The sequence below is a fragment of the Vulpes vulpes genome, chromosome 7 (genome assembly GCF_048418805.1).
Source record: "Vulpes vulpes isolate BD-2025 chromosome 7, VulVul3, whole genome shotgun sequence".
Lineage (NCBI taxonomy): Eukaryota > Metazoa > Chordata > Mammalia > Carnivora > Canidae > Vulpes > Vulpes vulpes.
In genome coordinates this window covers 24307502-24334742 of record NC_132786.1, presented here as the reverse complement: position 1 = coordinate 24334742, position 27241 = coordinate 24307502, and the positions used below count along the sequence as shown (strand labels likewise).

At 48.2% G+C, this 27241-nt stretch overlaps 1 protein-coding gene and 1 non-coding gene across 4 annotated transcripts in view; one reads left to right on the top strand and one right to left on the bottom strand.

Annotated features, from left to right (window-relative positions):
• DNAJB6 (DnaJ heat shock protein family (Hsp40) member B6) overlaps positions 1-27241 on the bottom strand; it is a 73577-nt gene that overhangs the window by 5304 nt on the left and 41032 nt on the right. For 2 of the 3 annotated variants that reach the window (XM_072763264.1, XM_072763265.1), the window contains 4 exons: positions 20707-20838; positions 18572-18713; positions 17951-18021; positions 1509-1721 (listed from right to left, as the gene is read on the bottom strand). In XM_072763264.1, the coding sequence (XP_072619365.1) occupies positions 1509-1721; positions 17951-18021; positions 18572-18713; positions 20707-20838 (558 nt within the window). Of the gene's footprint in view, positions 1-1508; positions 1722-17220; positions 18022-18571; positions 18714-20706; positions 20839-27241 lie in introns of those variants that run through there. The other variant, XM_072763266.1, reaches the window with a different exon arrangement.
• LOC112916332 (U6 spliceosomal RNA) lies at positions 12203-12309 on the top strand. The gene has a single exon (XR_003234281.1). It is a non-coding gene; the product is annotated as a U6 spliceosomal RNA (small nuclear RNA).

Sequence of the window (27241 nt, the reverse complement as noted above, 5' to 3'; positions counted from 1 at the left end):
GATGTGCCCTCTGGGCACATGGCGCTGGTGACGGGCCCAGGTCCTGCCCCAGATCCTGGCCATCCCTGAGCAAGACCACCAGGGAGGGTCGGAGGCCTGGCCACACTCCTTGTTCTCAGGAACTGGGGTTCGGACCAGGTACGCAGGTTGACGGCGTCCTTCCAACCAGACACTGCTCATTAAAGACCATCGTCCAAATGGTGATTGGTTCAGGCAAACTGAATCCACCACGTGTCCCTTACCAAGACCCCTGGGTACCACGCGGCCCCTTACCCAAACCACACAGTGCCAGGAGCTGACAATCAACTGGGGAAATGTCCATGTGCCCACTCAAGAAGGAACACATCCTCTGAACTTGCACGACCCTGCAACCCCCCAATGTTTCACCCCACGACGAGAAGGCCAATGCCTCCAAACTGTGATCCATGTGTTTGCTCAGCACCACTCTGTGAGAGCACAGCCCCGAGGACGCTCTGGCTAGGGTTCAAAGCCCCAGGACGCCCAGTATCAGGCAGGGGACACCTGCCTTCCGTCCTCAGCAAAACCCACCACGTATCTGTCTGTCCCCAAGAACAGAAGAAGCGTGAGGGGCCAATTTCCCAGGAGAAGGTTCTGGGGGAGGAAGGGTCCGACAGACCTCGGCCTTATCCCCGGCTGCACTGGGGTGCTCCGCCGATACCCAGAAGCAGCCTTGCCACATACCTCGCCATCACCCCGATGTCTCCTACCGCCTAGTGCACGAGGGTCACCATGGCCACTCCCGGGGGGGGGGGGGGGGGTGTCAGCAAACATGGGCGCAGGTGCTTCCCACTCATGAAAAAGTCCAAATAAACAGACCGGACCTCAGAACACAGGTCGAAGCCACAAGCACAGCCAACCTCTCAGAAACCATCCAGAACTTTCAATGGGGGAAAGACTCTTTGAAGACCCTTTGGGGCTTTATAAGAAATTACAGGCCAAGAAGCTGGGGGAGAGCAGAGCCAGGGCTCTGGAAAGATGGGGTCATTAGCATCCAGAGTGTCAGAGGTGGGAGAGGAATCCCAGCCAACGCCCCAGGGGAAGGTGGCGCAGGATGCCCAGGGTGGGGGCGCTCCGTTCTATCTGCAACCCGGGAACCAAGCATGGGTGAAGGCACGAGCGGCAGGAAGCGCTGTGAGGTTTAAGGGGGGGGCCAGGGGCCTGTGTCCTGGCCACATTGCAAGAGCCCAAGCACCAAGTGGGAAGTGACAAAAAGGAACATGGAAAGTAGAAGCAGCGCCTGGCATCCTCTGCCAAGACAACACACTCCATACCGTCGTGGAGGACTGGCACCCCGTTTTAATTGAGGAACCTTGCAGGGGCCCCAACCACTGCCGCCGCGCTCCAAGCAGCCCCCATGCCCCCGCCCAGCCCACCCCATCATCAGGTCAGTACACAACAGCACAGGAGCGATTTCTGTCCTCTCTGGTCCCGGGAGGGCAAGGAGGCGTCCCTGCGGGGAAGCTCTGCCTCGGTTTCCCTTTGCACACCTGCAGAGAGCAGTGAGGGGTCCCAGAGGCTGTGGGTGGCTCGCTGTCGGCCCGGCTCGTCCTCTTCAGCGATGTCATGAGGCTCGGGTTTGGGCAGGGAGGCCGGCCTCTGTGCCCTCGGCGACTGGCCGCTGCTGCCGGCGGGCTGGGAGGGCAGCGCACTCTGGCCTCTGCGCTGGCACTCCTCCAGGAACGCGAGCTCGTCCGCCACACCTGAAAGCAGAGGACGGGGCGGCCGTGAGCTCACGCTGCGCCACCCTCTGCCCCGACCTGTGGCCCCACCTTGGGGCCACCAGAGCTGCAGCCTTCGTGCTTCCGCCAGAGGAGAGGTAAGATGCCACCCAACCTCAGAGAGGAGCCAACGGGCCATGCCGTGCCTCCACGCACAGGGCGCATCAGGTCTGTCAGGGGCCCGACTGCCCACAACAAATTCGTCTGAATCAACCCAAGGTTATCACCCTGCAAGGAAAGGGTGCCAGATGCTGCCTCCCAACCCGCTCCCGGGCAACCTGAGTTCTGGAATCTGTGCACCCGAGACACTGCCCATCCACCCAGATGGAGGAAGGGGCCTGGCAGGCCCAGTTCTCTGCCCTGCACTGGCCATTGGTCACCTCAGGGATGCATCCGACGTGGGACAGGCCTCACTGCTCTCAAGGTTGTGTAGCCACTGGTCTTTTTAAAAGACTTTATGTATTTGAGAAAGAGACCGACCAAGCACAAGCAGGGGGGTGCGGCAGAGGGAGGGGGAGAAGCAGACACACGCAGGGCAGGGAGCCCGACACGACACGGGGCTCGACCTCAGGACCCCACCTCAGGACCCCGAGATTACGACCTGAGCCAGAGGCAGATGCTTCACTGAGCCCCCGGTCCTTTAAAAAAGTGGAAAACAGTTTTGCACATTAGTTAAATACCAGGAATAAAATCAGAAAACAAATTGTAATAGTCACTGAATGATTCCAAGTTTCACTGTCTGAAAGCTTTTGAGGAGCAGGCGAGCACCTGAGAGCAAGGAAGGACGACGATGTCAGGGTCGCCGTCTCTCCAACAATGGGCCTGGGGAGGTCCTCCCCTGCGCCTCATACCCACCCTGCCCCTTAGAGGGAAGAGGGGGCATCTACCATCCAGGGGGCAACTGCCACCAAACACCCTGAGTCCCGAGAAATAAAGAGAGGCCACCCCCATCCAGGGCAAACCCCGGGTGCCTCCCCAAGCACAACACAGTCTCATCCCTTGTTTCCCCCTTCCCATGCTGGGGAGCACGTTCCAGGACGGTCCTGAAGTGCAGGGTCAGGGCTGCACACGGGCACACGGGCCTCACAGTCACACACTCACACCCAGGTGCCAGGCTGGGTGCCTCCCCCGCAGCCCACCAAGGTTATCCTGGAGCACACGAAGGCACTTCTCACGGACCCAACTTCTGAGCTGCCAGGACTAGCCCCCAAGCCCTGGCGCCAATTGTGCCCACACCCGGGGCACCAAAGCCATGCTGGTGAGAGATGGTGGGCTCTAGGGTGTCCCCACCCACACCAAGCACAGAAATCACTTGAGAAACATGAGGTCTTGGGGAAGCCCATGCCATGCAGCTTCTGTTTTAGAGGTTCTCCAAAATCAGATTTGGGTTCCCCGGGGGGGATCTGAAAACGCCCAACAGCTCTGGACACAGTGGTGCCACACAGGTGCACTCCGTGTCCTCTGGCACCTGGAACCCCCGCCCCACAGCCAGGCCTGGCCAAGGGCCCACATCCAGCTCTCGCTTGGGCACCACACACAGCCCACCTGTTAGACAAACCCGAAGGTTCTGGAGCCGTTTAAGCAAGCCGTCATCCAAGTGGGGAGACGGCACCTGGCGGCCCCGAGCACGTGGCCTGGACAGATGTTTCCAGTGAGGACCTCTAAGCCTCAGAGTTAATCCAGTCACCGAGGGGACACAGATGCTCTGGAGCACCCTGTGTCTGCCACGGGAGGGTAGTCAGTGGGGCATCCATGAGCAGGGCCAAGGTCAAGGCCAGAGAGCCCTCATGCGGAGCCCACCTCTCAGGGGTCTGTGGTTTGATGTCTGGTACTGTTTTCTTGGCAAATAAAACAAAATTATGACTTGTAAACACATGCAGTAGGAGCTGCGGAGCTCGTGTTAAGGAATCACCGCTGGACAGTGGCTTGACTTCAAAGCATCTGAGGGGGCAAGTGGCATAGGGTGTGCACCCCAACTGTGAGCCACCCTCAGGGAGGGGCTGGTGGCCACGGGGTAACCCCTGGCCCCTGGATGTCACCCAAGGCACAGGCTCAGCTATGTCCAGCTTGGAAAGAGGTGGGAAACCTCTGCAGGCCAACTGCCCCCTCCTGGCCCTGGCCCCATCCCATCACCCCTAATGCCCCATCGCCCACAGCCCACAGTGAAGTGCTACGCACTGTCCGCCCCAGTTGGGGTCACTGACCTCTCCGTGCGGGCTTGGCTTCATAAGCGGCGAGCCCGGGGTTGGCGAAGAGGGCACCGGGAAGCATGAGGGGAGCCACCGCCTGCCCAGCTCACTTACCGCACCTCGGGAATGCTCAGATCCGAGTGGTTCAACCACGCGATGGAGACAAGAGTGGCATTTCTCCTGCCGCCCCTAGAAGCACCCACTGCCACCATGGGCCACCTCCCCATGAAGAGCAGGGAACCTGTCTGGGTGCAGACCGCCGGCCGGGCTTCCCTCACTTATGGTGCAGGGGGGACACTAGCTCGTGGAGACAGGCCAGGCTCCCCCAGGGCAGGCCAGTCGTGCCCCTCAGTCCAGGGCCGTTGTGCCCACCCCAGCCCCAGGACGAGCGCTCACACCGCACTCCAGGGCCACGTGATGCTCAGTGTTGGCGTTAAGCTCAAGAACATCCTGAGAACGTGTCCAACATGCAGCTCCCGGGGCAGGCATAGCACGTGGACAGCCCCAAGTGGGTGAAGGCGCCGTGGGTCCAGGGTCTCTTGGGCTCTGACCGCTCAGGGCGGACCCCGGGGACCCGGGGACGGTCCCAGGGATGAGGCCACCACCCTAGCTGCCCCGTCTGCCCGCCAGCTCCGCCAGAGGCCTGCGCCTGCCTTGCCCTCTCGGGCACACCCGAGGGCCTCTGCAGCTGGGACCTTGCCCCACGATGCTCCTGCCCTGCAGCCCTGGACACAGCCCCTGCGTCGGGAATCACTGTGTGATCAGGGCATGCCCGGGCCACAGGGACCCTTTCGGAAACAGTGGTAGGATGTGCTGCTGACCCACGTGTCACAGTCTTCCTGACCCTTCCAGGGACACAGTGACCACCATGTGCCCCCAGGTCCCACACACCGCGGGCTCCTGAAGTCCTTGGTCTGGAACAGAGACGAATGAGTCACTGACCCCACAAAGTTCCCACAAAACTTTATAGGGGATCAGGTACCAGGAAAAATAATTTAGGGAAAGAGGATGGAGGAAGGAAACGAGAAGCAAAGACTCAATCATGGTCTCACCCAAAAGTCTTCACTGGGTACTTCCTGCAAGGACGCACTCAACCCACCACGTGCAAGGAACGCCGCCGTGGGTATGGACAGGCATCTGCAACAGGAGGCCACCATCCCCCACCTGCTGGTGGGAAGACATTCCCCCCTCCTCTCCCCCAAGGTTGAGTTAGGTTTGGTTAGAACCAAGGCTACGATGGACTTTGACCCAGGGCCAGGCCATCCCTCCTGGTGGAGGCTCTGGTCCTCCCAAGGTGGGAAGCCCACACTTCTCAGGCTGAGCGCTGCAAACTCCCCAGTGTCCCTCAGTGCCCTGACCTGTGCCGCCTGCCTCCCACCCACCACCCTCCTACTGCTAGGGCTGGACCATGGGGAGGGGGAGCCAACAAGACACAGGAAGGAGAGGGACAGACGAACATCTGGAGGAATGTCCATGCCCAGGGTCAGATGGACCATCAGGACCCCAACTGTCCTGGCCTCGTGGTGACAAAATAGGGAGCTTCTGAGGGAGGGGTGGTCCTACAGGATTGGACCCAGCCTTACCTCACCCCAATTTTAAAGCAGCCTCATCTCCTCCCCCTACACACTAGACCTAGACCCAGCACCTGCCATGGAAATCAGTGCCTGGGTGAGAGCACACCTCTCCCCAGCCCCCTCTTCAGAGGGTCTGCTCCAGCAAGGCTGACCAAAACCCAGACCAAAGCCCAGTGACGCTGAAGAGCCAGGTCGGGGGAGTTCCCACTGCCAGGCCAGGTCCTCAGGCAGCAGCCGCTGGGTCAGGTGGCCTGGGGAGGGGTCACTCACCCAAGCCATGATGACAAGCACGAATCCCCACGGTGCCCTGGCACAACCCTACAACCCTCCGAGATAAAACGGGTGATCACTGCATCCCTACCTCACCCCCTAAGCCAGTGTCATGCTTCCTGAAAGCCACGGCTTTGACTTCTTCCCACGCCGTTTCCCACACGCTCTGTACTAGCTCATTATTCGCTAAACTCTTCCTCTTCTGTGGCATTTATGACCACTGTTCAAACAACTTGAGCTGGTCGGTTTGTGCTGAATGAAGGTAATAACAAATTAGTTGGAAAAAATAGTAAGTCACATCTAGTTTCACATCCCATTTTGGTAGACGCTCTGCATGCCTTTTTTCTTGTGCATGAATTAACTGACCTTTATGTTGCTCCTGACAGTCCAAGCATCTTTTTTCATTTGGAAAACTAAATATACCAGAATCAGTCCTGCCCCTAGCACCAAGTTATAAAATTTGAAAACAAACACACGGGCTGCCAGTGTCCCAGGCCAAAGCACACTGAAATCATCGGGAAGCTATGAAAGGAATGTTCGGCAGCTGCTCCGTGTACACAGCCGTCCTGTCAAATGCCTCCGTTCTTTCCCCAAATGGAGTCCAGATACAGTGAGCGGCATGCTGGCTTGATAATATGCAAATGAAAACAAACTTCCATAGATAAAAACAGGATCACTTTTCCCAAATAAGTACAATCTAAGAGGCCTTGGTGCTGGCCGCTTTCTTGCAAGGGCAGCGTGTCAATCCCATACTTACTCAAATCATGAATACTGCCAACATAACGTGAGATTACACAAACATCCAAAAATGTACCTCTGGCCCATTGGGGGACTCCTTCAAAGCTCAGGGCCTGGGGACCAGCGTGGGACGCAGCTCCTGTTATTACAGCCTCAGAACACGGTGCCATGATGAGGTCAGGGCCGCCAACCTCGTGCCCTGCAAATCCATAGCACAGAGGACCACCGGCCAGTGGGCAACAGCCCCGAGGAAGGCAAAAAGAGATGAGGGAAGGCCACAGGGAGCAGCACAGACTGTGATGTGACCGGGACACGGTACCAAGTGGACCAGAGGCACAAGACAGATTCTACAAGGTCTCCTAAGCCAACGCAGCCTGAGCACCAGCCAACAGGTGGACACATGACACAGAGACAATGTGCAGGCCACACCCAGGAGGCAGACAGGTGTGCTGGCTCATTAGGGGAGGCAAGGACTACTTGTCAAAGTAATGGGACCCCGATTCCATGAAGGGAAACCATCACGGGGATGCCCAGCCCTGGCTGGGAGGGGCTGCGGTGCCAGGAGCAGGGAGGTGCCCACGGGTCCCGGGCTAAGGCCAGGAGCACACACAGGAAGTTCCTGCTGGGGCCCCGGCACAGAAGATGAAGAGTGCATGGGACCCCACGCCAGGGGCCACAACGAGGCAGCCTATGAGGGTGTGGAGGCCCCAGTGCCACGGGCTTCCCTCCAGCTCTGAGCACGTATCAGAACTCCTGTCCGTGTCCCCATATCCCCACACCGGCCTCCATGACCTGCTGGGCCGTGTGGCCGCAGGGCCTGGCAAGCAGCGGAGGGTCCTCAACGGGCCTCTGCTGGGACCTCAGATGCTCGGCAGCAGTGTAGGCCTGATGACGTCGGTTACGGCACAGGGCAGCTTAGCAGCCTCCTGAGGCCCACGCAGCTCCAGCTCTGGATCCCTCCACTAGCAGAAGCGCACCCTGGGGCACGCACATGCGGGTCAGGGAGGACTGGGCTGGAACCCACAGCCCCAGCAGCAAGCGTGCGTGTCACAGGTCCACCCGACAGGGCTGCAGAGCCTAAACACGGGGTCGTCACGATTACCCCGTCACCACACCCTGTGGTGTCCAGGGGGTCAGAGGACAATTGTGATGGACACTGAAGAATACAGGGGCATGCTAGGGCTTCTTCACTATCTGGGCTCATCTGGAGTCAACTCAGCCTCCTCCCTGGAGCCCACCCCCTCTCGAGGGGATCCTGCCTAAACCCCCGCTGCAGGAGGCTGCCAGGCCCCATGTACACCCTGCCCAGGGCAGCAGAAGATGGAGACGATGTGCAGAAAGCAAGCAGTGTGGAAGGTGGAAGGCCAGCTGTGCCCAGCCGCCCTGAGGCCCCTGCAGTGACCCTGGTGGAGGTCTCGGGGCCACACTGCCCTAACTCTAGCTGCAGCAGGGACTCCAGAGGACGGGGTCCGTGTGGGCAAAGGGAAGGAACCTGCCACCTAAGCGGTGACTCATGTGGAAGGAGCTATAAACGCTACCCTCCCCACCAGGCTGGACCACTCGCGGGCCTGGCCTCATTAACCATGGGTCTGGAGCAGGCCTCCTGCCAAGACGAAGGCAGCGGACTTGATTAACAGTAACTAAAGTCGATCCTGGAAAGACACCTTATACGACACAATGAACATTCTATTTCCACAGGTTTGCATATTCATAAAATCTGGTTTTCCTGAAGACATGCAGTTCAAGCCACAAATTCCTAGTTTCCACTCAAAGTGACTCAGTGTTCTATGAAATACATCTGTTACATCTTTCAAAAGCCTATTTTAGATGAAGCGTCTGTGCCACAGACTCCTGCAGTTGTTTTCATCACATCTCACACCATGAGTAGCCCCCAGGGGCTACCAAGCACTCCCACCCCCACCCCGCCCAATAGGAAAAGGCTCAAGTGGCACCAGTCCCCAGCAAAGTCTCCCTTCGCCAGGGCATCACTGCGGTGCCGGGGACCCAAACTCGGCTCCTGTGTCCACACCACACCAGCCATGAGTGAACATGACTCACTAGCAACATTCCCATGAGATTCTCTATAAGAGAAAATGTAAAGCAAAACTAAAGGACATACGAATTTTAAAAGTCGGTTACACAGAGGACCATGAATGCGTGTTACAGGCGTTGCACTGGGCCCTGCTGTGCACAGTATGGCACACTGGAGGCACTGAGGCACTTCTCTCAGGTCGAAGTCCACCCCAGGCCATGCCGCTCAGAAGGCTGAGCCTTTCAATTGCACTTCCAACCCTAGCATGGCCCATGGGCAGGTCCATCCCTGGTCTGCCCTGTCACGCTGTAACTGAGTTGAGAGCCAAGGTATTCCCTCTTTAAAAATTCGTCCTTAATGGAGTTATTCACTATAGGGAGAATTGTGATCTGTGATCTTTAAAAAAAAAAAAAAAAAAAAAAAAAAAACCCGAAGGCAAATTATTAAGAAATCACAACTCACAGTGGAGAAAGGACAGAAGACTTTCATGTGAGAAAATAAAAATGAGACTCCATAACTTCACTTGAAAATTCTAGATGGGTTAATATTTTAAACGTCTATAGAAGGTAAATAATACAGGGACAGAAATAACTAAACCAGAAAAGGAAAAACCCCAGCAAAATAAAGTTCACAGAATCGACTAGGCAAAAACTTGCAGTTTCTGAACACTTCCTCCCAAACAGGTGTTTCATATTTTCCAGGCTGTGTTTTGAATGGAAATAAAAGCACAATAGACTTAAAATCAGCAAAAATGAAGACTGTTTTATACATTGAACTCAGAAGTCAACTTAAAAACTCACATTTGTGAAAAAAGCTGTAAAGAAAAATTCAGACATGCAACTCACAAAGAGAATGGGAAGAAAAACGATTAAAATTAGGTATCTGGGGCAGCCCTGGTGGCGCAGCGGTTTAGCGCCGCCTGCAGCCCAGGGCATGATCCTGGAGACCCAGGATCGAGTCCCGTGTCGGGCTCCCTGCATGGAGCCTGCTTCTCCCTCTGCCTGTGTCTCTCTGCCTGTGTGTGTGTTTGTGTGTGTGTGTCTCTCTCTATGAATGAATAAATGAAATCTTTAAAAAAAAAAAAAAAAAACTAAGTATCTGGGGATACCCGGGTGGCTCCATGGAGGAGCATCTGCCTTTAGCTCAGGGTCTGATTCCGGGGTCCCGAGATACAGTCCCACATCAGGCTCACTGCAGGGAGCCTGCTTCTCCCTCTGCCTGTCTCTGCCTCTCTCTCTCATGAATTAATAAATAAAATCTTTTAAAAAATTAAGTGTTAATAAACAGGAAAACTCTAAGAGCTACTATTTCTAGAAGGACTAAAATAAAACAGGTAAGCACTCGCGGGGAAAAAAAAAGTCTCTCAGCTCAAGTGGACCACCCCTCCCTAGCCTCAACGGGATGGACAATGCTCAATGCAAACACAACTCACTCAACCGACAAGGAGAAAAACAAATCAAACAGCGGAAAATTTTCAAGACCTCAGTAACTGGAAAACGTGCCAGGACCAGAGGACTTGACAGGCAAGGCACTGATTCTCGTGGGGACAGAAGAGCACAGACTGCTTCTCAGTGAAACAAAGATCCAGGCCACACTGTCCTGCACACGCTGGACCCTGGGGACTTCAAGTCACAGAATCCTGCATCAGCAGCCAGCTTTCTCCTTCAACAGGATGGAACAGCAGCACATAACCCCACAAAGCCAACCACTAAAACCAGCCTACTAGACGAACCACCCCTGTCAGTATTCATAATTAAATAAGACAAAATGGGAGGACAGGGGCTAAGAGAAAACTAGTAGGGCTTTCTATCTATAAAAAATAGGTACCTTTAAAAAAAGAGTAAGCTAATGGACGCCTGTGGGGCTCAGTCGGTGAAGCATCCGACTCTTGGTTTCAGTCCAGGTCATGATCTCAGGGTGGTGGGGTTGAGCCCGTTGTTTGGCTCGGCGCTGAGCATGGAGGCAACTTGAGATGGCCTCTCCCTCTGCCTTTCTCCCACCTCTAAAATAGAATAACCCAAGAGTACAGTGAAGCGACCAGATGAAAGGCAATATAAGAACTTATTTTCTCAAAGACAACAACCAATTAGGAAAGGATGGGGAGGAGCTGGCGTTGACTGCCTTTCACCCAAGACAGGTTGGAGGAAGAGCTGCCCTTGCCGGTAACCACAGCAACCGATACAGGGTACTCCTGGCATAAAATACCAGAAGGAGAGAGGAATCCCATAACAGCCACACGTCTAACAGGAATGCGCAAGAGCGGAATACGGAAAGAAACCTGGAGAAAGGGGGTCCCTGGGTGGCTCAGTGGTTTGGCACCTGCCTTTGGTCCAGGGCGTGATCCTGGAGTCCCGGGATCAAGTCCCACATCAGGCTCCCTGCATGGAGCCTGCTTCTTCCTCTGCCCCTCTGTGTGTGTGTGTCTCTCGTGAATAAATAAAATCAAAAAAAAAAGAAAAGAAAAGAAAGAAACCTGGGGCAAAGTCCATGTAAACTAAAGAAGCAGAAATATGTGTGAAAGCACAAGAAAACAACAAAAAACCGTGCTGCTAAACCGAGGCCAAAACAGAGACACCTTTCTGGGGAAGAACAAAGTGACTACACAGTAAGGCCGATGAACCACAGGCCCTGCAAGGAACCATCCCCTCAACGGAGCAAGCCAAGGACGAAGCAAGCACCACAATGGGAACCTCCAGAACCCCCCCCCCCCCACCTGGAAGAGCACACCTTATACTCCAGCCAATTAACTGAAGAAATGCACATTTCAGAAATCATTAACAGTCTTTATAAGTTATGTGAGGAAGCCACGGACGACGGAAAAGTGGTCTCTGTGAAAAGTGATGCCATTTTTCATGCACACATTTCAACCCAAATATTCAACTTCTAGAAACCTAATTTAGTGTAACTACTCCTACTGGAAGTTTGGGTTAAGAACCGCAAACCTTATGGGGAGAAAATACAGTCACATTCTGCTGGGGTTCACAAGACAATCAGGCCAAGATCACAAGGGACTCAAGAGGCACACCAGCACATACCACGCGTAGGCTCAACTGTCCAACCCCTGCTTGACAGAGGACCATGGGAACATTTCCTCACGCCTTCCCAATGCCCTCAAACACATGATTGCAGCTCAACAGACTTTGCATGGACCCTTCAAGTGGTCCACGGGACACGGATGAGAGAGAGACAAGGAGAGATGGGTGGACAGGACACACTGAGCCCACTGCTCATTCTCTTCCAGCTTTGGATTTAATGTTATCAGTGCTCTGGCAACCTATCAAGCAACCCCTAAGTCTCAGATAAGAGGTCATCTGCTCAGGCTTGGGGTTGATGAGCAGCCACGTTCCTAACCTAGGGGCGGGCACAGTGGCTCGGCAGCCTGTCTTCACGAGGCCCTCAGCACGTCCTCCCTGCCACCTCAATGCCAGAGAGGGTCAAGTATGCCACGGGGGCAGTTGGAGGAGATGTTGACTGAACACCTTTGTTCCGGTGGTTCCAATTTCTCTAGTATCTTTGTTAACATATGTAAGTATATGGTGCATATAACATTGTGTATTCATAACATTCAGGATGCAACAACCGATCGATACTGGAAAATACTAGTACTTAGTACCTTCTCAAGGAAATTTACCGCTGAATGATAGGCTGTAAAGTCACTAGATGCTCACTTCAGCAGCACACAGACTAACACTGGAATGACACAGAGAAGATTAACATGGCCCCTGCTCAAGGAGGACATGCAGATTCGTAAAGTGCTCCGTAGTTCAATGAACCCAAGGGAAAGGAAGGAAAAATAAGACAAAAACAGAAAAAGACAAACTATAAGAGAGTCTTAACTCTAGGAAACTGAGGGTTGTTGGGGGGGGGGGCAGGGGGGAGTAACTAGGTGATGCGATGAGCACTGGGTGTTATATGCAACTGAAGAATCACTCAACTCTACCCCTGAAACTAATACTAGTTTAGTAATTACCTAGTTAACTACCTTGAAAAACTACCTTGAAAAAAGAGGTGCGTGGGTGGTTCAGCTGACTGCTTTCAGCTCAGGTCCTGATCTCCTGGTCCTGGGATGAGTCCAGTATCCAGCTCCCTGCTCAGCAGGGGGTTGGGGGAGGCCTGCTTTTCCCTCTCCCTCTGTGCTCACCTCTCACTCTCAAACAAATTTAAAAAAAAATAAAAACGAATTAAAAAAAAAAGAATTGTTTAGGAAAGAAACACAACTATGACTTAGCACATATGTTGAGAATTCTATACATACAGGAATATTGGTGTACTAATACTCAAAACCATCATTAACTATTATTATGAAAAACAAAATGGGGAAAATCCCTGAGAAGCCTCACGCAGGCTTTAGACTCCAAGTACTATGTCACCAAGTGCTTGTCTGGGGACGGCAGGAGGACAGTGCCAGGAGCCATCTGCTTAGGCTGTCATTCCCGCCAACATGTCCGGCAGCCTCCATTAAAGACAGAAATCTAACCAATATCCTATGATCCACCCAGCGCTGCCGAAGCAGCTGGTGCACTCAGTTGTGTCTATGGGCAGGAGGTGGGCGCGGGGGGGGGGGGGGGGGGGGGGGGTGAGGGAGACAAGGGTGCAGAGCAGAGGGTCATGCCCCAGGGTTAGCAAGTAAGGTGGTCTTCCCAAAGCAGGAAAAAGGAACCAATCAGACTCTGCAACATCACTCCAGCTCAAAGGGCCTTTGGCAAGGCTCCCTGCTACCTGCTAGGAAAGGCCTGTGTTCTCCACGTTCTATCTTTGTGTGGAGTGCTTTCAGTATCAGGATGCAAACTCCAGCGGTCAGCCAAAGAGGAGGGTGGGGTGGTGAGATGGAGCATGATGGCAAGACCCACTCTCCTGACACACATCAAGCCCGTCTGTAATAAACTGCAGTTTACTAGATAAGGAAACTCAACGTTTACTATTCAGGGGTCCACACGGCAAAGAAATATCATAAGCCAAGATGCACCCCAAGCCCTACCAAACCAGACCTGGTCATTCCTTGGCATGAAGGACCAAGGGACGATGCTCCCCAGGTCAAAAAGGAGGAACGGAGAGGGACAGCAACCCCACATCAGGCTCAGGAAGCAGTGCCCCCAAGGGCCGCGATTCTCGTGGTGGTTGCACTGTGTTCCAACAGCAGGAAAGGGTCAAGAGTGCAGTCGGGGTTCCCCAATAAATGACTCACCCACCCAGGTAGTCTGAGATTGCCTAACACAAGGGCAAGAAGACAGTATGTGGGATCCCTGGGTGGCGCAGCGGTTTGGCGTCTGCCTTTGGCCCAGGGCGTGATCCTGGAGACCCGGGATCGAATCCCACATCGGGATCCGGGTGCATGGAGCCTGCTTCTCCCTCTGCCTCTCTCTCTCTGTGACTATCATAAATAAATAAAAATTTTAAAAAAGTTTAATTAAAAAAAAAAAAAAGAAGACAGTATGTGCCACCCAAGGGTGAAGAGCGGGCTGATGGGCCTCTTGGTAGACATCCGCTTCTCCCTAACAAGCAAAACTCTGAAGTCCCAGCTAGTTCTGGTCTCTGGAAATCAGTGATCACTGTGACTTCCAGATTTGATTATACTGTTAAGAACAGTTAAAAAAAAAAAAGAACTTGTAATTTTCCCTCCCCCGACCCTCTCAAATCTCAAGGTGTAGTAACTGAGCCAAAAGAAAAGTATCTGGCCTATAGCAGCCCCAACTGTTAGTCATACTAGAGAGCCAAGGTCTACATCTAATTAATGAAACTCACAACTCAACTCACCACTGATGAAGCAAGAACAGAAAGTCATCCACGTGACCAGACTGGGAAAAGGATCGAAAACCAAAGTGAAGCGTTATTACATTGAATATAAGGACACAGGAAATGTTGGAGAATAATTTAGGCCAGTGTTTCTTTAAAGACCTGCATCATTTAATCACCCAACGTTCAAGTACTGACCACCTCAAAAACACCTAAGATGTAACAGAATCGCGTATCTGCATTTTTTTTTTAATATAAGCCATTGAGATCATACATAGGTCAACCCCTCTTGACCACACAGTATCAAGTGTTCAAATTTACTAAGCTATTCTGTGCTTGAATACCTCCAGAGATGGTAACAACTACCTCCACCCTGTTACTGAGCGTGCGGATGGCTAACTTTTGTCACTACCGAGAACCAACAGCAGAGACAATAAAACCAATTGTAAATTACTGGATTCTCTTAAAATAAAAGCATATTCAGTAACTTAAGTAATGCTTCAAAGAAAAACAAGAATAGCAGTCCCTGAAGAAGGTAGTGATAGCTAGTAGGTAGGTCATCAAGGAGCAATTTTAAATGTTTAGAAGATAATAAACAGAAATGACAATTGATTGGAAACATGCTATCCCCCCCCCCCCCCCGCCAGGCTTTGCCATTCTGTATGGAACAGACTTCAACAGACTAGGTACACAAATTCTAAGAGTAACTTTAGTAAAATCTAAAGCTAACTCTATAGAGTTAGAGCCTGGGTGGCTCAGTGGTTGAGTGTCTGCCTTTGGCTCTGGGTGTGATCTCAATGGTCCTAGGATCGGATCCAACATTGGGCTCCCCACAGGAAGCTGCCTTCTCCCTCTGCGGGTCTCTCATGAGTCAATAAATAAAATCTTTAAAAAAAAAAAAAAAGCTAACTCTACAAACTTCCACAATCTATCCTTGAAAGAACTTCACAAAAAAGAGAAAGAAAGAGAAAGAACGAAAGAGAGAGAATAGAAAAAAGAAAAGAAAAAAAAGAAAAGAAAAGAAAAGAAAAGAAAAGAAAAGAAAAGAAAAGAAAAGAAAAGAAAAGAAAAGAAAAGAAAGAAAAGAAAAGAAAAAGAGGACACACAAATCACCATTCATATAACACTGCATTATAAAGTTACTGGGTTTTCCAAACTCACATCTGGGTCCTCTGGAGCTGTAAAGGGCAGGAACAGGAGGCAAAATCCATCTGAACTCAATCAAACCAACAGAGGAATACCATGCGGAGGTAAAGGGAAATACAGCAGCCTTGACATCCCCTCAAAACTTTGCTTTGGAGAATTAAAACCAAAGATGTCCCATCTTCAAAGACCCTAAGGATTCCTGTCCCCCAAAACATGAAGCACACACAAAACAGGACATAGATCATGTGAAACAGACTGTGCACACTGGATGCAGGCCCTTCAAGGCAGGCACTCCGCCTTCCTGTTTACAGAGGCACCCAAGACTCCAGAAACACAAAGAAGTGCAGAGACCAGCATGTGACCAAACCAGCAAAATGTGCATCACAAGCTCTTCTTGAGCATCATTCCTCATGTGAGTGATGTTGCTGATTGATGCCGGGAAGATGCCTCGTGGCTCCAGGCTCAGGGGTCAGTGACTACCTTAAATACCTCAGCAACAGCCAAGTTCTTCACCCTATCCACAAATTTATAAAATGAGCACTCCCAGCAACAACACAAGTGCAAAACAAAGGTCATGTTCTCAAATGCCAATGAACATTTGACTGGGATGCTCCCCACAAAGAAATTTCAGCAGAAAGCCCCTTTGGAAGCCAGGAACCTCGTGTCTGTACCATTCATAGTGAGGGAAGAAGCGCACCCAACAGTCTCCAGTACCCCCCCCCCCCCCAAGAGGCTGACAATGGCAAACCACAGTCCCAGTGCAATGCCTCCCAGGAAGCTCTACTGGAGGATTGGACAAGACTTCTCATCAAGCACCTGGTGTCCCTACAGGACCATCAACCTGCTCCACCCCACAACCCTTTAATGACAACTATAAAATTCCACATGTTTAGTTCCAAATACTTACTGCAGTTTCTCAATGACAGAGAGACCATCTATTCTAACAGCATAAACAGAAATAAGCTTTCAAATATCAGAATTTCAGTTTGTAAACTTCCATTTTACAGGGGCCCTTTCTGTGTGACATACCTCCATGCCTCTCTTATCTAGAGGCGGAGAGCTAGGACAGCACACTCTACCTTTCATGGCTTCCCTTAGTACAACTGTCTTTGAGAACTTATACTTAATTCTGTAGTGCTTTCTTTAGAATAAATTTCTATGAATCTTCTAAAATATTATTTGTTGTCAACAAAAATACATTTGATTCTGTAAAGACTGTATGGTAGTTGGGCAATTTCCATATGCCTTCCGAATGGGCCCGCAGAGAGAAATGTGTCTGTCGTGAAGGAACTACCCTTGCTCCTGTCCTTCTGGCAGGACCATACTGCTTTACCCAAAACAAAGCTACTCAAGTCCAGTTTAACATTCCTCTGGCTGGAATTCTAGTTGTCAATGGTTGGCTATGACAGATTTTACACGTTGAAAAACAAAGAAGACCTTTATTTTTGTTCACATCTATGTCACCCCATTACTTTGCCACATGTATCACATTTTTAAATGAGCCAGCATCAAACTTACCCCAAAAAACTAGAAACTACTTGGAAGGAATGAAAAAGTTATATAGCTATTTCTTCCTTCCCCATAAAAATGTTACCATAGGAGAAGCTTCAATAAATTGCTCATCATTATATAACATAAATAGAAAAATCTTCATAAACCCTCCAAATATACGGAGGAAAAGAAATACATGTAACTTTGTTTTGGCATCCACCTCGAGGAACAGAAATAACAATAATGAAGTGACACTGGAAGCCCAGGAACAAAATCATACACAGACACAAGAAGGCTACAGGCCCCACTCAGAAAAGAATGCACCAAACACATTCGCATTTATTTTTTTTTTAAGCAAATGACAAAGACCCAGTTTACCAGCTTTACTTTTTTTTAAACCTAAGCTTAACATTACATATTTAAACAATTGTCAAATCTTACTAAGTTGCCAGCGTTCATGCACGACTAGAAAAACATCCTCAATTTATATTAAACGAGAAATGTATTACCATTAATGCATTAATATCTCTCACTACTAAATACTGAAAAAATTTGAAATTATTTTTGTGGAAGATTCATCCTGGCAATGTTAATTTCACAGCAGGCTGACTCTACTTGGCTCACGTTTCAAACACAATGGAAAAGCAGGTCCGTGCTGGTGTTAGTGTACGAAAGAGTCACGGCCACCTTGGATTATGTTTAATAAAAAAGCAAAGTGCATACAGAGATTTACAACAATTTTTAAAGACAAAAAAAAACAAAAACAAAAACAAAAACAAAACAAAACAAAAAAACCCCCCAAACAATGGTCCTATTATGTGGTCCCAACAATAAACTCAAAAGTCTATGACAAATAGGGCTCCGATGAGCTGTGTATAAATACTTTAGATTAGGTACAGTTATACTGAAAGTTGAGTTCGTTTGAAATCTTCAAAAAAAAGCGTTCCTGTCAGTCCTCAATGGTGCCCGTTACAGCTAACATTTCTGCTACACGCGTGCGTTGTTACTTGCTATCCAAGCGTAGCAGCTGCTCCTTACCATTTATCGTTAAGGACTTTAACTGGCCGTTCTCTTCAACTTCTACTCTTTCTTCACCATTCTCCACAATTCTGAAAGATAAATTGCATTTCAAACTGTTTTTAAAGTCAGTACACACAAACTGTTTTAAAAAAGCATAATTCCCACTGACGTAGATCAAATCACAAATTTTGAGGGTTAAAATACACAGCTAAAAGCAACCTACTGATAAGACTTCTTTCTTAAAATACATTTATTCTAACAGATAAAAGCTCTGTCTCAGATACTACACAACTGAACACTACATACGTGCACATGTACCAATAATGAAAACAGTAAATGTTTACTGGTTTTTGATTTTATCATTCTAGTAGTGCTAAACCAAAATTACTAGGTATTACTGTTACTGCATATTTTAAATGTGGCTCTAAATAAAGATTACTTCTCATATGTAACATTAAGCAACAGTTTAAAAGGGAAAGCTCTAATTCAGACATTGAAAATAAAAGATCCCACCGGTGCCAGATTTAACATACAACCTGTACTTCGCACTCGGGGGCGGGAGGGGTTGGCAAAGGAAACATGGCACCATGAAACATTCTACCTACTTATTTAAAAAGTGTATCTAGATAACCACTGTACCTCTTTGTAGTGATTTTTCTGCCATTAACCATTTTAGTAGAAGTGGATATAGATTTGAAGTTGCCCATCCCACTACCACCAAATGTCGTGGAAGAGAATGAAGTGAGGCCCCCGTGACCTGGTGATGCGAAGGAAGTAAATCCTGTGGGAAGACAGGAAGATTAGAGACCAATATGTCCATTACTAATATAACGCAAGTATGAGTAACAGGAAAACCACAGGGCAAACCAAGGAGAGCTGAGCCGAAGCAGTGCGGCCACAGAACCATGAGGAGGAGGGAGGAGGGCAGGTGCTCCTCTGGATGTTGGATAACAGGATAACCCCCCACCCCCCAGGCATTCCTGGGTTCTATTTCCTCTCCTGTCTCCCTTAGCCAGCACTGTCCTGAGCCCACTGGCATCTCACCCTAGTTACAGGCGACCAACTCGGCACTACGCACCACAGAGTAGGATGGCAATATGTGTTATGTTGCAGGACAGAGCAGCTTCGCCAGCACAGAATGCCAACCCAACCTGCTTACCTTCTTCTTGCAATGGGACCATGTAAGGGGTCAAACTCTGAATTATTAAAAACCTCAAGTAATTTTAGAAAGAATATTGCCAACCATTACTGAAAAAGTACAGAACTACATAATTCATTTGTGGACAACATTCTCATTTATGGCAATCACACTACGATGCTAAAAAAATCCCTGATTTCCACAAGTTACACTAAAGCTAACCAACATACTGAGACTGTTTTACTTATTTCAAGAGCTTACTACTTGTCCCACTTTGAAAATATTTACCTAAGAACAAATCCCCGGGGCAGCCCCGGTGGCACAACGATTTAGCGCCACCTGCAGCCTGGGGTGTGATCCTTGGGACCCGGGATTGAGTCCTCCGTCAGGCTGAGTGGAGCCTGCTTCTCCCTCTGCTGTGTTTCTGTCTCTCTCTCTCTGTGTCTCTCATGAATAAATAAATAAATAAAATCTATAAAAAAAAAAAATCCCCATACTCCCTCAACAAGGCTGGAAGGTCTGCACCCACACATACCTCATGACCCATCAGCCACACATTTCTTAAATCACGTACTATGTTGTTATTTTAAATCAGCTTTCTTTGACTCCCCCTTAAGCCTGAGCCAAGTCCACCTTCAGCATACCACAGATGTTCCCTAACAAAAGGGTCTGCTGTAGAGGCCACCTACAGTAGCCCTCCCTACCCAAGTCCAATCAAACCAACCATTTACATCCATGGTGCTAACACAGCACTTGAAGGGGAAGAAAACTGTGAACTTTGTGTTGCAGGGCAGCCTTCCTTAAGAAGCACTGCCAATTCCTACCATGTAGCACTTGAAATTAAAAATCAGAGCATCAGAAAAAACAAGAGCTCCTCTTGAGAGGAACTATACAAAATGCAAAGAAAAGATCCTTAATCTTCAGGTAAAATATATTAATTATACCATGCCCCATGTATGTTGCTCTGATAAGCTGCCTTTTCTTTTTAAAGATTTTATTTTTCTTAAGTAATCTCTATACCAAACGTAGAGCTCACAATCAAAACCCCAAGTCACATGCTCTACTAAGACAGCCAGGTACCCAGGTGAGCTGTTTTTAAAAAGACCACTGGCCACTGTGTGTGGGCAGGGCAATCTCTCTCTCTCTCTCTCTCTCACACACACACACACACACACACACACACACACGATTGTAAATCCCCCACCAGTGGACTCCACGTGGCCACAGACACCCACAGACTGGGTGGTGGGGGAGTGGCCAGAAGGGCTGTGTTATAGACCTACCTTCTGATCACATCACCCTGGACTCTCTTAGAATACCACTGTTTTGATAGCTGCCAAGGTTAGACAAAAAAGGAATTCAGAGAGAACAAGTGGGTTTTTTCAGTTATTTACCCCAAATCAATTCCTTTTAAACAGAAGTTTCATTAAATGTTGACCTTAGAAGTGGATTTTCAGGTAAAACATTCCTGGGAACATGGCAGGGGGGGGGGGATGTAGGTTAACAAAGCACAGACTATATACACATAAAACTACACCATGACTATTCTACAAAGGAATAGACTCAAACTGCTCTGAAAATTTATCAGTATTAATGTCTGTTCAGATATTGGACACTAAATCTAAGGATTTAATACCTGTATCAAAAGAAGAAAACCCTCCTCCAAAAGACGGAAATCCACTGAAGGCGGAGAAGAACGACCCCGTGCCTCGGTTCCTGCTCCCACGGGGGCCTCTTCGGCTCCCAAAGAAGTCCTCAAATGGGTCTTCTAAACACAAAGACATACTTTGTAATATCTTTATATTTTTTTCATAGGAGCGCTGCAGTAAGGAGAAATGGGTTAATGCCTTATAACACATTATTCCATCAGAAGCTTAGCTAAAAAGAAACCAAAGTTCATCTAAATAATCAGCAGCTTTACTCATTAATTCAACTACAGCTAGAATACATTAAAGGAGTAAATAACCAGACTATTGATATAATCACTCTATATACAAATATAAAAATCGGATCACTAAAGTGCATATCAAACTCAGAGAGCTGTGGGGTTTTTTCTTTCAAGATTTTATTTAAATTCAAGTTAGCACATATATATCATACTGTTGGTTTCATGGAACCTGGGCTGCCTTACTCAACATAATTCAGAAATAAAAACAAAAATGGATTATTCTAACATTTGTTTACATAACACATGGAGGTTATAGCAAGTGAGGCAAAATTTGACAGCTGAGTCAAAGGGTTTAAGAATTCCATTTACTTTCTTGTAAGACAGAAGACTCAAAAACATTTTAAAAAGAATTAAAGTCAAGGGAATCCCTGGGGTGGCTCAGCGGTTTAGCGCCTGCCTTTGGCTCAGGGCGTGATCCTGGAGTCCTAGGATCGGGGCCCGCGTCGGGCTCCCGGCATGGAGCCCGCCTCTCTATCATTCATAAATAAATAAATAAACAAACAAATAAAAATAAATAAAAATAAATAAATAATAAATATTTTTAAAAAAAAAAAGAATTAAAGTCAAATCTGAATAAATGTTAATTGGCAGACATTATCAACAATGTGCTCTATTTAAACAGAAGACTGGAAAAAAAAATAAAAAAAATAAAAAAAATAAAAAAAAAAACAGAAGACTGGGACGCCTGGGTGGCTCAGTAGTTGAGTGTTTGCCTTCAGCCCAGGGCATAATCCTGGAGACCCAGATAAGTCCCACATCAAGCTTCCTGCATGGAGCCTGCTTCTCCCTCTGCCTATGTGTCTGCCTCTCTCTCTCTCTCATGAATAAATAAATAAAACTTTTAAAAAAAATTTTTTTAAATAAAAATAAAACAGAAGGCTTTACAGCTAGGCACCGTGTTCCTATTAGAGATACCAAAATGCTCCTGAAAATAAAAATAAGATTAGCCCTGATATTTTCTGGTTATCAGTTAGTGAGCTAAAAACGAAGAAATTATACAAACTTTTAAAAAATGCACTGCAGCTCTGTGAATTCATTGGTGGATTTTCAGAGAAATAAAGTAATTCTGCATGAAATAAAACAAGGAACCCCAGTGGAGGGTAAGAAAAAAATGCATGCCAAACAGAAACACACCCCAGGCAGCACAGAAACTACAGAATCAGGGTGGTGTGTTCTGAACCATCCGGCAAGAGTGACCGAAGCATGAAAGCTCATACAGTGGGGTGGAAAAATGAAGGAAAACGAGAGTCCACATGACCAGGCACCAGGTAATGAGGAGTGGCCCCACGCAGAAATGGAGGTTCACGATGCAAGAGGGCACAAACACAGATGTGGCCCCTCAGGGAACACTGCCTCGATCCGCAAAGATGCACAGGAGAGCCAGGGTAAGAACAGATGGCTGGGCAAGGCAGCTTCCAGCAGGTCAGGATAAGGCCAAGGAAAGAGTGTGAGTACAAAAACCTTGTTCTCGGCAGATGTTGGCTGGTCTACTTTATTTAACACTACACATCTAGGGAGATGGGCCTGAAGACACATTTAGAGAAACTGCTTACTACTGCCATCCTGAAAGCTCTAGAAAGGAGATGTCAGGGGCAGGAGGATGGCCTATGTGCAATCCCAGTACAGAGACATGGCCCCATCGGCCCCCGAAGAGACAGCGGGAGTCACAGAGGGTACGGGGTTAGAGGGGCTAACTGCTGGCAAGTCAACCCCCAGACCCCTGGGGTGGCAACTTCATTCCCACCTTGCACAACTAAATGCTGTCCTTCACAAAATAATTTTTTGAAAACCATTTATAACCTACTTTGTAAATGGGGCCACACTTACAGTTCCCCGTAACATAAGTATGAATAGAAGTTCATCACCAAACTTTACTAAAGCAGTAATACTGTGAATTTCTCTGGAGACCTTATTCAAAAAAACCCAAGCAGTCTTTAGAAAGCACTCTTTTCCTTAATACCACAGCTTACACACCCGCAATGCCACATTTTGTCAGTTACCCTGATGTCCACCACTCACATGGAGAAACAGAAACATGACAAATGCAATTTAAGCTCATTGTGTAATTTCTGACTCTCACTTAGAAATGAACACCAAAAAAAAAAAAAAAAGAAGAAGAAGAAGTGAACACCAAAAACGATGTATGCAGCCTGTTTCAGATTTCCAGGGCCCATGCAGGAATCCCCAAAACTACGCTGCTCTGCACCCCAAGACTTCATTCACAATAAATCCTACCAGGTTTGTCCTCCTAACATACTCATAGTATCAGCAAACTCTCAGCATTGTTCACTGTTCAGGGGCCACGTGGAACCACCACCAAACACATGGGCCCAAACACACACTGCTAAATGAAGGCCTGCCACCAGTACATGAGCCCGTTCTTCTGAAGCTACTTCAAAAGCTGGTTTAGAAGGAGGGGTAAGGCTGGTCACTTTTCAGTTTGTATTTTTTCTTTTTTTCTTTTTTTTTTTTTTTTTGATATTTTATCTTGGGATGCCTGGGTGGCTCCACGGTTGAGCATCTGCCTTTGGCTTAGGGCATGATCCTGCAGTCCCTGGATCGAGTCCCACATCGGGCTCCCTGCATGGAGGCTGAGGAGCCTGCTTCTCCCTCTGCCTATGTCTCTGCTCCTCTCTCTCTTTCTGTGTCTCTCATGAATAAATAAATCTTTTAAAAATAAAAATAAAAATGTATCTTTTATCTTATTTTGTTGTTTCTATTAATACAGCCTAATGCTTTTCTACAATTCAGGTAGTCATTTTAGTCTGTAAACTTTACCATCTTTCAAATATTAAAGTTACACAAGTTTAACGCTGGAAATGCAAAGCCTCAGTTACAACAGTCACGATGACCTGAAGAAACATATTTTTAATATCGTGCAGATGTTGTTACAAGTTACCACTGTGAAATTAGACAAATCTTTATTAAGAGATTATCTTCTCTTTCATTTTTTTTTCTTGTTCTCTTTCAAAAAGCAGTTAAGGAGTATGTAACCATGACCTTTCAAAATCTTCAACCCCAAATTAAATACAATCAATTTTTAAAAACTCTTCAACCCAGCAATTCTATTTCAGAGAACATCACTCATCTCAAACATGGAAATACGTCACTGCACTAAGAGAATTCAAAGCATTAATTATGTACTAAAATTTGAAAATAACCAAATTTTCCAAAAGAGGAGGTGGTAAAATCGAGCATTTTAAATGCACATTTATATGCACATTTTTAAATGGTCATTAAAGTTTGGGCTTTAGAAAAAGGCAGAGGAGAACATTTATGTAACACACTACAATTATAATACGTGAAAAATGTTAAAGTGGATTTTTTATTGGTAGCGAGACAAATGTTGATTATCCCTCCTTACATTTCCCAAATTCTTGAGTATGTTATTTTTCAGATTAAAAAGCCTAAGTATTTTATTTATATTTTAGAAATAAATTGTAGTTAAGACAATGTAACATAATCATATACACTATCAAGTATGATTTCCCTTTCAGCCAGTGGGCATATAAACCACAGCCTGCTGAGGTGTCTGCTCAAGGCCAAGGAAATGTGGAGCATGCAGAGGAGGAACAGACCCCTGAAGGATGAAGGGTTAGGGGCGCTGACTCCCTCACACAGTCAAAAATCTGAGTTTAACTTTTTTTTTTTTTTAAGATTTTATTTATTTATGGGCAGCCCCGGTGGCATAGCGGTTTAGTGCTGCCTGCAGCCTGGGGTGTGATCCTGGAGACCCGGAATTGAGTCCCACATCAGGCTTCCTGCATGGAGCCTGCTTCTCCCTCTGTCTGTGTCTCTCTGCCCCTGTGTGTCTCTATGAATAAATAAACAAAATCTTTTAAAATATATATTTTATTTATTTACTCATGAGACACACTGAGAGGGAAAGGGAGAAGCAGGCTCCCTGCAGAGAACCCAATGCAGGTCTTGAACCCAGGACCCCGGGATCACGCCCTGAGCCAAAAGCAAATGCTTAACTACTGAGCCACCCAGGCGCCCCTGACTCTCCAAACGCTTATCTGCTGATAGCCTACCATTGACAGGAAGACTAGAACACTAGCCTAGAACACAGCGGATTCAGATTCTGTAGGTTGTGTTACACCCCGTATTCTTTCAATAATGTAAGCTAGAGAAAACCAAATGTTAAGAAAATCCTAGAATAGATTTACAATACTGTAATCTATTGAAAAAAACCTACAAAAGTGGACCTGCGCAATTCAGACCTATACTTACAAACATCCGTTTCAACCACATGCGACTCCTTAGTAGACCGCCAGGAGTGTCCCCTTTTTATTTTGTTATGGAGGTCTGTGCACATGTTTTAATATGTTAAGCAAACATCTTTGTTTTCTCGCCTTTCCTATCCCCTACCATGTAACCTAAGACACACACCTGTTATAGTATTTCAGGATCTCACCTCCCTATAAGGGGAAAAAGTGTATTTTCGGGCACAGACAGGATAGCTATCATGTTGGGCAAAGAAGTCAGCCTGTGCTATTGTCTTTATCTGGAGTTTAAGTGTCATAACTTAAGGCAATGAGCACAGGTATCAAGTTGGGGGTGGGGGGCGCTAAATTCACAGGTGATGAAATTAATTTCACATGGCAACCTGAAGCGGCCCAGGATGATCAGGTCTTTGGTTAGTTATTACGCTGAGTGTCTCTGAGTGTGTTTCTGATGAGGTTAACAGATCAGCAGAGTGAGCAGCACATACTGGCCTCCCCTGCAAGGGTGGGCCTCGTCCAATCTGTTCAAAGGCTGAAGGAAACAAAGTAAGAAAGAGAATTCTACAGACTGATGGGTTTTCAACTGGTTTTTCCGGCCTCATGGCCTTTGGACTCCAACTCAGACGCAGCTCTACGACCCAGGCCAGACCAACAAACTACATTAAAGCTAAGGATCAACAGAGTCAAGACACTAGCTTCCCTTGGAAAAGGAAGCTGAACACAGGGGGCCTCCCGGGGAGTGTGACTCAAACACGGCATGCAGATCTCCTTACAGGGTCCACACCTGTGATGGGATGGCCAGCCCTGCTGTTCTCATGGCCCAGAGCCCCCTTCTCCAGAAGCCAGCCATTCCTGCTCCCTGCCAGGGGGTAGGGCTAAGGGACTGAAGGCAGTCACAGGAATAAAGGACTCCAAATCCCTACAAAGCACACAGTAAACAAGTGAAAAGCCAAGGATCATGAGCAGAGCATCCACCCTCACTCGCCAGCATAATTTTAAGTGAAGATGAACTATTTCCAAACGCCAGTTCCATATACTAAGAGCAAAAGTTCTCAAATAAGTACAGAACCATACACTGTTACCATAATCTGACCAGAGCACTAGGCCTCCTCCATCACTCCTCAGGACCATGGGCTCTGTGGTCATGACACCAACTATAGCAGGAAACCAGTCTAACACGATGTATTTATGTGGATTTTTAAGTCTAATTCCTTGCCTTCAGTCAAGTTATGCGTGTGCAGGGATGCCCAAGGGTGGAGTCTGCCCCTGAGTAACTACAGGGGGCACCTGCACCTCTCCCACCTCTGACTTTGACGTTCTCTTAGCACATTTCACTTCAAACACTTCCTCCTCCTTTCTCCTTCCAAAATGTGCTGCTTCTAAAGCAGACAACTCTTTATGGAGAAACAACATTATAGGATGGATTGTGGCCCCTCAAAATGATATAGGTCCCCTGAGCCCCAGGCCCCCTGACCGTGACCTTCTTTAGAAAGAAGGCAGGGAAAAAACCAAAAAAAAAAACCAAAAACAAACCAAAAAAAAGAAAGAAGGCAGGGTCTTGGTGGATGACGGGGTAAAGATGAGCTTGGGGGGGGGGGGGCGGGGGGGAGAGTCCAAATCCAGCATCATAAGGGTCTCCACAAGGGGGGGGGGGATATGGACAGGGACACACACACAAGGGGGCACAGTGTGAAGACACAGGGAGGAAATGCTCACACGCAAGGACCATCTGAGGCCATCAGACACCAGACAGAGAGCCTGATGGAACAGACAAGCTCTGTCCTGGGACCTGGTCCTAGCCACCCCCACGCCTACAGGACCAGGAGGCATGGGCTCCTGTTGTCAGTCCCTGGCCTGTGGGACTGCTGCAGCCACCCCAGGACACCATCTGGGCCTGAAAGCACTGGCTCCTGGATCCCGGTGAGCGTCATTCCTCCTAGAGCTACCCACCCCCCCCACCCCCCACCTCCACTCCCTCCAGGCCAGCCCTGGTACCT